General features: G+C 43.5%; 1 protein-coding gene across 1 annotated transcript in view; it reads right to left on the minus strand.

Moving 5' to 3' along the window:
* Positions 1 to 13,599, minus strand: part of cfap44 (cilia and flagella associated protein 44) — a 224,494-nt gene that overhangs the window by 29,557 nt on the left and 181,338 nt on the right. The window contains exons 25-26 of the mRNA XM_078559546.1: positions 8,211 to 8,414; positions 5,391 to 5,586 (exon numbers count right to left, since the gene is read on the minus strand). Coding sequence (XP_078415672.1) covers positions 5,391 to 5,586; positions 8,211 to 8,414 — 400 coding nt within the window. The remainder of the gene's footprint in view (positions 1 to 5,390; positions 5,587 to 8,210; positions 8,415 to 13,599) is intronic.

Consider the following 13,599-nt stretch of genomic DNA (forward strand, 5'->3'; position numbering starts at 1 on the left):
GTAGATAAATAAAGACATAAAGTAACAATTGAGTGTAAGGAAAGAGGCCGATATTAAGCACATAGGCAGCAGAGGAGTGTGGGATAAGAGAGAATATGAAAAGATTAGGAGTTAAAAAAGTTTTAAAAAGCAATTAGGAAGGCAAAGAGAAACAATGAAAGTAAATTATCAAGGAACATAACACAAAATAGTAAAATATTTTACAGGAACATCAATGAAAAAAGGAAGGCTGTGGTGGGACAAGGACCATTAAGGAATGGTAGTGGGGTATTACAGTTTACTCAGGGAGTCCAAGTTGCTGTGCATTTTTACATGCACGTTGTAGTCTGGAGCTATGGATAGTGATGGCAGAGGCTCTGACTTTCTTTCCACCACATGGCTGACCAGAAATCTCTGCTGCTCTTGTCGCCTGCCATTGGCTTGTGTTGGAAGGATTTACAGGTTGAAAGTCAACCTGTTTGGCTGCATTCTGAATGCACTTTCCTTGGCATCAAGTCCTTGATGGGACTCAAACCCAGATCTTCTGGCTCAATGGGACACTACCCGCCGCACCACAAGACATCCAGTTAAGGGATAGACAGGATAATACCACAGCTAACAATAGAAAGGTAGCTGCAAGATGACAAGGGTTGGGTCCTGAATATTGAGGGAGAATAGGAAGCTAGATGAAGGTGGATGGGCAGCACTGTTAATCAAAGATGGCATTTGTGCAATAGTTAGTGATGACCTTGGTTCAGGAGATCAGGATGGAGAATCGGTTTGGGTGGAAATGAGGAATAGTAAGGAAAATAAGTAATTCGTGGGAGTGGTCTACAGGCCCCTAAAAGTGGCCATAACGTAGAACAAAGTATACAAGGAGAAATATTGGGTGTTTGTGATAAAGGAACAGTAATAATCATGGGTGATTTTAATCTACATATAAACTGGAAAAATCAGATTGGCAGTAGTAGCCTGGATGAAGAGTTCAGAGAATGCTTTTGAGGTAGTATCTTAGAGCCGCATGTTCTGGAATCAACCAGAGAGCAAGTTACATTAGACTTGGTATTGTATAATGTGACAGGAGTAATTAATAACCTCAGAGTGAAGGCACCCCTAGGTATCAGCGACCACAATATGATCAAATTTTACATCCAGGTTGAAAGGGAGAAGAGTGGGTCTAAGACTCTTAAACTTAAATAAGGGCAACGATGAGGACATGAAAGCTGAGCTAACTGAAGTGAACTGGAATACTAGGCTATGGGATAGATCAATAGAGAAGCAGTGGCAGACATTTAAAGGAATATCTCAGAATAAGTATATTCCTACAATAAAGAAAAATACTAAAGGGATGACCCACCATCCACAGTTAACTAAAGAAGTTAAAGAATGCATCAAACTTAAGGAAAAAGCATATAACTGTGCAAAGATGAGTGGCAGGTCAGATGATTGGTCAGAATATAAAGAACGGTAGAGAATGACTAAAAGGTTAATCAGGAGAAAGAAATTAGAGTGTGAGAGGAAGCTAGCTAGAAATGTGAAAACAGATAGCAAGAGTTCCTACAGGTATTTGAAAAGGAAAAGAGTAAGTAAGAGTAAGGGTGTTGGTTCTCTAGAGAATGAGAATTGGGTGTCAATAGTAGATAATAAGGAAATGGCGGATATGAGATGAACAAATATTTTGCTTCTGTCTTCACTATAGAGGATACAAAAAACATTCCAGTAATAGCTATAAAACGGGAGGTGGAGGGGAGAGAGGAACTTGGTGAAATTACAATCACCAGGGAAATGGTAGTGTGCAAACTGATGGAGCTGTGGGCTGACAAGCCTCTGGGCCCAGATGGACTTCATCCTAGGGTCTTAAAAGAGGTGGATAATGAGATAGTAGATGCGTTGGTGTTAATTTTCCAAAATTCCCTAGATTCTGGAAAGGTTCCATCAGTAGCAAATATAACCCCTGTGTTCAAGAAGGGAGGGAGGCAGAAAACAGGAAACTATAGGCTAGTTAGCTTGGCGTCTGTTGTGGAGAAGGTGTTAAAGTTGATTATTAAAGAGGTTATAGCTGGGCACTTTGAAAAGCTCAAGGTAACTGGGAAGAGTCAGCTTGGTTTTATGAAAGGGAAATCATGTTTAATCAATTTATTAGAGTTCTTTGAAGGAATAATATGTGCAGTGGATTGAGGGGCGCCTGTAGACATACTGTACTTGGATTTCCAGAAAGCATTTGATAAGGTGCCACATCAAAGGTTATTGTGGAAAATAAAAGCTCATAGCATCAGGGGTAACATATTATCCTGGATAGAAGATTGGGCTGGCTGGCAGAAAACAGAGCGTATGCATAAATGGGTCTTTGATTGGCAGGATGTGACGAGTGGAGTTTCACAAGGGTCTGTGCTGGGGCCTCAATGTTTTACAAGGCAGACGATACAAAGATAGGTAGGAAAGTATGTTGTGAAAAGGACATAAGGAGTTTGCAGATGGATGTAGCTGAGTTGAGTGAGTGGGCAAAAATCTGGCAGATGAGTATAATGTGGAAAAATATGAAGTTGTTCACTTTGGCAGGAGGAATAAAAGAGCAGAGTGTTAAATGGAGAACAACTGCAGAATTCCGAGGTGCAGAGGGATCTAGGTGTTCTCGTTCATGAGTCACAAAAAGTTAGTATGCAGGTACAGCAAGTAATCAAGAAGGCTAATGGAATGCTATCCTTTACTATGAGAGGAATTGAACATAAAAGTAAGTATGTTATGCTTCAGTTATACAGGGCATTGGTGAGACTGCATCTCGAATACTGTGTGCAGTTTCAGTCTCCTCATTTAAGGAAGGATGTAAGTGTGTTGGAGGCAGTTCAGAGAAGGATTACTAGATTGATATCTGGAATGAGTGGGTTGTCTTATGAGGATAGGTTGGACAGGCTGGGCAAGTTTCCACTGGAGTTTGGAAGAGTGAGGGGTGACTTGATTGAAGTATATAAGATCTTGAATGGTCTTGACAAAGTGGACGTGGAAAGGATGTGTCCTTTTCTAGGTGAGTCCAGAACTAGGGGGCACTGTTTTAAAATTAGGGGTTGCCCTTTTAGCTCAGAGATTATGAGAATTTTTTCTCTCAGAGGGTTGTGTGAATTTGGAACTCTCTGCCTCAGAAGGCAGTGGAGGCTGGGTGATTGAATATTTTTAAGGCAGAGGTAGATAAATTCTTGTTAGGCAAGGGAATCAAAGGTTATCGGGGGTGGATGGGAATGTGGAACTCGAAACACAAACAGATCAGTCATGAGTTTATTGAATGGCAGAGCAGGTCGAGGGGCCAAATGGCTTCTATTTTGTATGTTTGTTAATATTAAATAGTTATTTTGCTTTGGTATTTACCAGGGAGGTAGAACAGGTAGACAACATTGAACGATGAGCTGAGCAATGAGAGAAGTACACTTAAAAAAAAGGGGAATGTATTGAATAGATTAATCAAAACTCAGAGGATAAAGGCCTGGGTCCTGATGGATTGCATCCACATATTTTAAAAGAATCTAGGGAAGGGATAACAGAGGTGTTACTATTCATTTCAATAACTCATCCGAAAAAGGTGTAGTGCCAGAGGATTGGAGAGTAATTAATTCCTATAGTTAAGATGGGGACAGAACATGCCCAGTGAATTATAGTTCAGTCAGTTTAACATTGGTGGATAATGCCAACAGTGCAGGTTTGATTCCCATTCCGGCTGAGGTAGACTTGGGGCCTGCCCCTGAGACTGGAAGGCATTGGCAAATCACCACTGAAAAACAGCTGAGAAAATAGCTCAGGGTGAAGCATTGGCAGGCAATGAGCCAAGGACCTACCTTTGGACAAAGCACACATAAATGAATGAACAGGGAGAGTAGATAATGTATTGCAGTAGATGTAATTTATCTGGATTTTCAAAAGGTCTTTAAGACCCATAATAGACTAATCAATAAGGTCGGAGAATGTGGAGACACATGGCAAAATGGATTGCTAGCTGGTACCCCAACAGAGAACAGACAGTGGGAATCAAGGGTAGTTATCAGAGTGGCAGAAGGTGGGAAATGGTGTTCCACAAGGATCAGGGATGGCCCCACTGCTGTTCATAGTTCACATTAACAATTTGGATTTTGGAATCAAAATACGGTTTTAAATTTGTGCATGACACCAGATTGGGGTGGCAGGGATAGTCAATACTGAGGAGGATTGCAATAAATTACAGGATGACATTACTAAATTAGCATAGTGGGCAAATCATTGACAGACAAAGATCAACACAGATAAATGTGAGGTAGTACATTTTGGTAGGAAGAATCAGGAGGTCACTTATTACTTGGAGAGTGCCAGTCTAGGTGGGGTAGAGGGACAGGGGTGTCTCGGAGTACAAATACACCAATCACTGAAAGTTGCACCATAGGTTAGCAAGGCCATAAGAAAAGAAAATCAAGTGCTAGGCTTTTGAATCTTGGTTAGACCACACAGAGTACAGAGTATGGTTCTGGTTTTCATATTATGAAAAGGATATAGAGGCACTGGAGAGATTGAAGAAAAAGTTCACAAGGATGATCCCAGAAATACATGGATATAATAGGAAAAGATTAGCAGGCTGGATCTCTATTCTCTTCAAAAAAGAAAACTGAGGGGTGACCTAATAAAGGTCTTCAAAATTATGGAAGATTTTGATAGGGTGGATACAGAGAGAATGGTTCCTCATGTGGGGAAGAACATAGCTAGAGGCCATCAATATACATTGGTCACCAAAAAATCCAATTGGGAATTCTGAGGAAACTTCTTTAACCAGTTGTGGTGAGAATGTGGAACTCGCTATTACAGGGAATCATTGAAGTGAATCATGTAGATGCATTTAGTGGGGTAACTAGACAAGCATAAGAGGGTGAATGGAATAGAGGGTTACGATGATAGATTTAGATGAGGAAAGGTGAGAGAAGGCTCGAGTAGAGCGTGAAAGCCAGCACAAATTGGTTGGGCCAAATGGCCTCTTTTTGTGCCGTATATCCTCTGTAATCTTGTGTGAAACCATTCTCACTTGGACATATATAATCATTCCTTCAGTATTGCTGGATCAAAATCCCGCATTACTTAACTGACTCTATTGTGGGAGCACTATCACCACATGGACTGAAGCAGCTCAGAGTAACTAGGGATGGCCAATGACAGAAATTGTACCACTGGCATCCACTTACTGAGAAATGATAAAAACTCCACGAGTAGTTATTATTTCACTGTGGTTATCATATAACAGAAATAATCCAATTCTAGTTGTAATGGGAGTTTTCAGTCTTGCCATTCTACTGTAATCCAAATCAAAATTCAGATTTAAAGAAATAACCCTAAAAACCATTGATGGAAAAGAACATGAAAATGAATTTATTATTAATTACCAGAATCTCATTTAGTGTACACACCTGCTGAGACTTTTGCTTCACTCTTTCTTCTCCGTTTGATTTTCTTCTTGAAGACTCTGGTGAGAAAATCAGCATGTTTGTTGTTTTCACCGAGTGACATCAGGAAGGTGGCATGAAGGGCCTTCTCCTTCTCTTGTAGTTTAGCTACATCACGTTTTTTGCCATCTAACTGCTGCAAACATTCCTCTGATTTAAGCTGTAATAGAAAGTACAGCAGTTTCTGTCAGAGTTAAAGATGAAGGTTTGATTCCAAAGGAGAAAGGAGTACTTAGTGATTAAGTATGATCCAAGAACAACCATATAATCAGCAAAAATCACTCAACCTAATGAGAACCTGTTTATTTGGTACTTCAACACATCTTTAGGCTCCATGAGCTTTACAACCAAGTAATGACCTTTGGAAATGCAGTCACCATTCTTCATTCATCAAGGACACATCCCATTATTACTTTTGTTTCTACATATTCATCCCAATATTGCATGCTTATCAAAGGTGAAGTTAAACTGGCCCAATGAGCAGGCTTCTCCACACCTACAGCACAGAGGCCTAGCCAAACTTTCCAATCTTAGCCGCTTCTAATAAAAAATGGAGCTCAGGTAAAGCTTGCACAGAAACACTGGCCCTCAGCATAGTTGGCTAACACTCAAAAAGTCTGATGAAGGTATAACACCTCCAAGTTTCCCTCCACATCATACTCAACCTAAGCTGTTATGTAAAAATACATTTGGTAAATTTAACTTTGATTGTTTTGATCCTCTGACCATTGCCATCCTCTCAAGCCCTGAATACCACTTCCGGAGAAATCCCAATATTGCACCTCTAGTGCCTTCTCTAGCTTTCATCTGACCTCAGGAGAAGGTATCTCAATGGTTTTTCCATGTTTAAAATGCTGCTCAAAACTTTTAATTGTCTCTATTTGGCATCTTGCCTAATTTATTTCAACTAATAGGTTGGTCCTCAAATCCTGAATGACACACTGTCTGGGAAATCCATGGCTGGGATTCCAGGGTATTTTCTTGTATGCTTTTCACCTTTCTGCTCCTTTTTCATTTTCCATGTTTTGGCACTCGGCCAAGTCCTTTTGTACAACGAATTGGGTCTCCGGGCAACCCTCAGCTGGCACCACGCTAGACATCCAAGATCAACCAGCTTTCTCTTGCACCTCTCTCCAACTTTTAATGAACTTTTCAGTCTCCAGGGAGCTATTAGTTTTCTGCCCAAGTTCAAGTATCACTGTATCTTACCCCATCTCTTCCCACCCCATCAGTCCTGAGCAACACAGCCAGTCAAATCTGGTCAAAGCGGCACCACCTTCTCCTGCACCCTGTGGCTTCTCCCTGGCTGGTTTTCCCTATTTTAGCACCAGTTATACTTGTCAGTAGAATGAGATATAAAGATGATTCAGATAAGTGGATTCATGAGTGGACAACTTAAAAATAATGATTCAATGAATACTAATAGACATTTTCAATTGCTCGATATTTTAAAACATTTTGATTCATATCTTTTAATGGCATAATATTGTAATTTTTTGTCTTAATATTTGATATTAAAATTTTTGATTCACGGATATTCATAAATGTGAATATCCATTTATAATGTTCCCAATTAATAGTAGTTAGCATGCTAAGATTATGCAGTGATACAGCAGCATCATGCATAATAACAGCATGATACCATTGAACAGGGCTGATTGCACCATGTGTAGCCCAATCAGGACAAATGCTACATGTGACTGATTGTATTCTCTGACTCACCATGTGTAGTCACACGAGATCGACAAGAATATTATTAGTTATGATATTTTCGGTCTTAGTTCCATTCAAAAGTCCTATGTCAATAGTGGCAATGGGTTTTTTACATATTAGCTATGGTCACAGCTGGTAACATCTGTCCTGTCACATTTTTAATGGGAGGCGGTGACTGATTCTATATTTGAGCCACACAGGTGGAGCTGTGGAGCAGGTTTATGGAGTCACAGAAGGAAACAGAACAGAAGGCAGGGATCATGGCTCTACCAGATCAGAAAGAGCTATCCAATTAGTCACACTCTCTGTCCTTTCCTCATAGCCCTGCAAATGTTCACTTTTCATGTACCTGCCCAATTCCCTTTTGAAAGTTACCATTCAATTTTGCTACCACCACCCTTTCAGGCAAGTTTTTTTTATTCATTCACAGGATGTGGGCGTCGCTGGCTAGGCCAGCATTTATTGCCCATCCCTAATTGCCCTTGTTCAGAGGGCATTTAAGAGTCAACCACATTGCTGTGGGTCTGGGGTCACACGTAGACCAGACCAGGTAAGGACGGCAGATTTCCTTCCCTAAAGGACATTAGTGAACCAGATGGGTTTTTACAACAATCTGCAATGATTTCATGGTCATCATCAGACTTTAACTTCAGATTTTTTTTGGATTCAAATTTCCCCATTTGCCATGGGATTCAAACCTGAGTCCCCAGAGCATTACCCTTGGTCTCTGGAATACTAGTCCAGTGACAATGCCACTATGCCATAACCTCCTGATCATAAAAACTCAGAGTAAAAGTAATTCTCATATTTCCCCTGGCAATCCTGCCAATTATCTGGTACCAAGTGAATAGTTCTTTCAGAAAAGCAGCATTGGATCAATGGGACAAATGCTGAATGGGCACTAAATGTGACTAAGGATATCTCTTTCATCTTCGGGTAACATTTCATTACCTTTGAGTTGTAGACAAAATGAAACAAAAAGATCCAATGAAAAGTTCAAAAATTATGGTAGTTCATTCTAGAATATCTTTATTATCCACAAGACCAAAGAGAAACAAATTGGTTGCTCACTTGTGTTTCCAGCCGTTCAGTAATGCGTTGGTTGACACGTTCCTGCAAAACGTCCTCACTCTTTTCAAACTCTTTCAAGAGAAGAACCTCTTCAAAAAGCGTAACGTGCCGTAGGTCAGCCATCTTCATAGCAATGTCCAGCTTGCATTTCTGGTGGCAAATGACCCGAAGCTCTGCATCAAAGTTCTTTATCAAATCATTGATCTGGAGAGAGAATTGCATTAAAAGTTAAATCTGTCAGCTGCAGGAAATTGCCCATACTTCCTATTCAAGAATTCCAGAGATTCATTACATTTTCAGTACACAATTCCTCTTGTTTTCAAATGATTCATTTTAATTTGAGAGAGGAGCTGTCCATCGACGCCTCTGCCTCAGACACCTCCTTCTGCACACAACTGTTGTGCTCCTCACCCATTGTATGGCGGGCTAGTCTGCTGTGATGATTGACCATTGGTGGCTCACTGTACTCAGAATTTTCTTGACTCTTTCAACTTCCTCACACAAGGGGGGAAATTAGCCATGGCACCAGAGCAGAATGATTCCTACCTGGTTTCACTCCTATCCTAACTTGTCCTGTGCCACATTCTCCCGAGATAGAACTTTGTCTTTTATTGTTGAAAAGTAGCGAGAACCAACAAAAGCACTGAAAGACCGAGATAAAATAACCAAAATGGGAGCTGAAACAAGGTTTTAAAAAATGAACTGTCCAACATCTTTGAGTTCTGATGAAAGGTCAGTGGCCTGCAAAGTTAACTCTCTCCCCACAGGTGTTGCCTGTCCCACTATCTGAATCTCCTTCTTGTTCTTGCAGGTGAATTGGCACACAATGTTCTTATGGTCTCAGGCCACCCTGAGGAAGCCCATGGACAGCAACAGGAGGAGGAAATGTCCAAGGGTGCATCATCACAGCAGACTAACCCACCATCCATCAGCGCAGGTTGTAGCATCTCAGTTCTAAAGCATGTTTAGAAACTGTGACACTGGGTGAAAAGCACAGCAGTTTTGTGCAGAAGGAGGTGTCTGAGGCAGAGGTATCGATGGACAGTCCCCCTCAGCAGGGGGAGGACAATCACTGTGAGGAAGGGCTTCAGGAGTCATACTTTGGGGCTCAGTACTTGGAGGACTAGGAGCAGACTGCTTAGTTCCCTGAGGCTGTGCAGACGCCTGCACTGCGAATGAAGCAGTCTGTGGAATAGATAAGCTCAGGCATGTCTCAGAGCTTCAAGTACATGAGCGTGTCCAATGGGAGACTGGCCAACCTCATGGCAAGTTATGTCCTGCAGCATGTGCAGTGCATGCAACAGGATGTAAGGGGCTTCATGTAGCCTGGATCAGTCAGTTCAGAACCTGAGCATGCACGTCCATGGAATTCATGAAGCACCGAGCAGCCTGGCCAGGACAGTTTCACAGGTTGCCCAATGGTGGCTGGAGGGGATGCCAGCTGTGCCCCAGCAGCAGACTCCCTCAAACAAATAGGAAATCCTACCAAGAGCTGAGGATGTGCTAGAAGAGGTTCCACACAGCTCATGGCAGTCTCTTCATCCTCAGTTTCTTTGACCCCTCTGACAGAATGCACCTATGTGCCAGGTCCCAGTGATGACAGCTGCTCCTGCAGAGATGCAGGCAGAACAGTCACAGAAGAGGACTCCAATAGGTCCCTCCAACATGAGGATGACTGCCACAGCCTTTACAACTGTGAAGCCAGAGACGCAAGCAGACCACGTCCACCTCCTCTGATGCAACAAGAGGAGCACAATGTAGGTGTGCCTGAACACGGGGGGCACTAAATACGTCACTGTAGTGTTTGGTAGATGTTACATGCAAATATTAAGTTTGACGCAAACTGTAAATAAATTCACTGTTCGTTACAATGGGATGCATTATCTTTATAAGTTTGTGCTAAACCATAGTAGCAGTGTGCAAACAGAACAATAGCTCCTCACCAGTGGAGGCTGCATAGAGTAATCCAACTCTCTGTGACAATAACATTGCATACATTGGGTGCATGTTTGTCTTTCCTGTGCCAATGCATGTTTGCTGCATTCATAGCCACGTGTTTGGTCCTGGAGGCCTCTGAGTTCTTCAGCGGAATCTTTGCTGCATCAGATGGTCCCTCGCAATAATCCATTATTCCTGGATAGACCTCATTGTGACACCCTGGGCCTGGCCACCTCCATGGTTACGCAGACCACTTCGCACAGCAGAAGCCTTCCCCTCCAAGCCCCCTGCCCCATCGTCTCCCATGTCCTGCTCATCCTCTTCCTCTGAAGGCATTACAACTTCCTCTGTCTCTTTAAGGGTCACTCTCCTTTGCTGGGCCATACTGTGAAGCATTCAGCAGACCACGAAACCCTGGCAGGTGAGTATTGCTGGACACCACCTGAGCAGACCAGACAACAAAAGCATATCTTGAGTAGGCAGAAGGACTGCTCAATGAGGGTACTTGTCAGCAGAAAGCTGTCATTGTAACACCTTTGGGGCACAGTTCCTGGCACACATACAGAGATGGGAGCCATCACCTCAGACGGTAGCCATTGTCCTCAAGAATCCCTCCAAAGACCTGGACAGTGGGATGGAAGGGCAACAGAAAGTTTTGGCTGGTTGCCATGGTGTATACATTCTCCACATCAAGGAAAGTATGCACAGACATGCAGGAAGTTTTTATTGTGGTCGTACAGCAGCTGTACATTCATGAAGTGGAAAAGCCTTCCTGTTGATGAACATCTCTGGGCTGTCACTTGGTGCCCTGATAGCCATATGTATGCAGTCAAATATGCTCTGGACTTAAGACCATAAGGGAAGTGGAATGGTCAGCAGCTTAAGGAGAATGGGTTCAAAGCAGCAAGAGGTAGTTTCCATGCATGAGGTGAGCTTGAACAGGTCAGAAAGATTTGGGATTGGGGACATGGGGTTCAGGGCTAGAATTGGAGGAGAACTGGGAGAGGTTTGATCAACAGGAAAAGAGGAGGGAAGTACACACCAGAGGTTGCTCAGCAAATGGTTTCTATATTAGCGATTTAAAAAGTCCATGAGCTTCACCCTGTTGGAGGGGGCTGGGAACCAGAGTTAAAGAAGGTGGAGGAAAGGAGAGTGAATTTAACTGCTCTCCAGGATGGTCCAAGAGTGATGTGCAGTTTTGGGGGAGGAGAGAGGCTTGATACAGCCGAATCAGACCTCGTAATGGATGCCTAAACAGGCTGTGCGCCATATATTTTCGGGTTTGTGCTCTGTGAACTCAAGGACTAGAAAACAGAAGCAGAGGAGGATGTCTGACAGGAGTGGGAGACGGTGATGGCCTGGCTCAGATGAAGTCATTGAGGTAGAGTCAGGAGCTCACACTAAGTCTCATCTAAAAAAACACAGCACCTCTGATAATGCAGATGTCATGCTGTGGAATAGTGAAGCCCAGCAGTAACTGTGCCGTGGAATAGTGAAAACCAGCAGTAACTGTGCTGTGGAATAGTGAAGCCCAGCAGGAACTGTGCTGTGGAATAATGAAATCCAGCAGGAACTGTGCTGTGGAATAGTGAAATCCAGCAGGAACTGTGCTGTGGAATAGTGAGGCCTAGCAGTAACTGTGCTGGGGATAGTGAAATCCAGCAGGAACGATGCTGTGGAATAGTGAGGCCCAGCAGGAACTGTGCTGGGGATAGTGAAATCCAGCAGGAACTGTGCTGTGGAATAGTGAAACCCAGCAGGAACTGTGCTATGGAATAGTGAAACCCAGCAGGAACTGTGCTGGGGATAGTGAAATCCAGCAGGAACAATGCTGTGGAATAGTGAGGCCCAGCAGGAACTGTGCTGGGGATAGTGAAACCCAGCAGGAACAATGCTGTGGAATAGTGAGGCCCAGCAGGAACTGTGCTGGGGATAGTGAAACCCAGCAGCAACTGTGCTGGGGATAGTGAAACCCAGCAGCAACTGTGCTGGGGATAGTGAAACCCAGCAGCAACTGTGCTGGGGATAGTGAAACCCAGCAGCAACTGTGCTGGGGATAGTGAAACCCAGCAGCAACTGTGCTGGGGATAGTGAAACCCAGCAGCAACTGTGCTGGGGATAGTGAAACCCAGCAGCAACTGTGCTGTGGAATAATGAAGCCCAGCAGGAACTGTGCTGGGGATAGTGAAACCCAGCAGCAACTGTGCTGTGGAATAATGAAGCCCAGCAGGAACTGTGCTGTGGAATAGTGAAACCCAGCAGGAACTGTGCTGTGGAATTGTGAAACCCAGCAGGAGCTATCTGTGGGAGAGTGAAATCCAGCAGGAGCTATCCTGTGGGAGAGTGAAATCCAGCAGGAACTGTGCGGTGGAATAGTGAAACCCAGCAGCAACTGTGCTGGGGTTAGTGAAACCCAGCAGGAACTGTGCTGTGGAATTGTGAAACCCAGCAGGAGCTATCTGTGGGAGAGTGAAATCCAGCAGGAGCTATCCTGTGGGAGAGTGAAATCCAGCAGGAGCTATCCTGTGGGAGAGTGAAATCCAGCAGCAACTGTGCTGTGGAATAGTGAAACCCAGCAGGAACTGTGCTATGGAATAGTGAAACCCAACAGGAACTGTGCTATGGAATAGTGAAACCCAACAGGAACTGTGCTATGGAATAGTGAAACCCAACAGGAACTGTGCTATGGAATAGTGAAACCCAACAGGAACTGTGCTGTGGAATAGTGAAACCCAACAGGAACTGTGCTATGGAATAGTGAAACCCAACAGGAACTGTGCTATGGAATAGTGAAACCCAACAGGAACTGTGCTATGGAATAGTGAAACCCAACAGGAACTGTGCTGTGGAATAGTGAAACCCAGCAGGGACTGTGATGCGAATAGTGAAACCCAGCAGGGACTGTGATGTGGAATAGTGAAACCCAACAGGAACTGTGCTATGGAATAGTGAAACCCAACAGGAACTGTGCTGCGGAATAGTGAAACCCAACAGGAACTGTGCTATGGAATAGTGAAACCCAACAGGAACTGTGCTATGGAATAGTGAAACCCAACAGGAACTGTGCTATGGAATAGTGAAACCCAACAGGAACTGTGCTGCGGAATAGTGAAACCCAACAGGAACTGTGCTATGGAATAGTGAAACCCAACAGGAACTGTGCTATGGAATAGTGAAACCCAACAGGAACTGTGCTATGGAATAGTGAAACCCAACAGGAACTGTGCTATGGAATAGTGAAACCCAACAGGAACTGTGCTATGGAATAGTGAAACCCAACAGGAACTGTGGTGTGGAATAGTGAAACCCAGCAGGGACTGTGATGCGAATAGTGAAACCCAGCAGGGACTGTGATGTGGAATAGTGAAACCCAACAGGAACTGTGCTGCGGAATAGTGAAACCCAGCAGGGACTGTGATGCGGAATAGTGAAACCCAGCAGGGACTGTGCT

This window comes from Cetorhinus maximus, chromosome 16, assembly GCF_964194155.1.
Source record: "Cetorhinus maximus chromosome 16, sCetMax3.hap1.1, whole genome shotgun sequence".
In the NCBI taxonomy this organism is placed as follows: domain Eukaryota; kingdom Metazoa; phylum Chordata; class Chondrichthyes; order Lamniformes; family Cetorhinidae; genus Cetorhinus; species Cetorhinus maximus.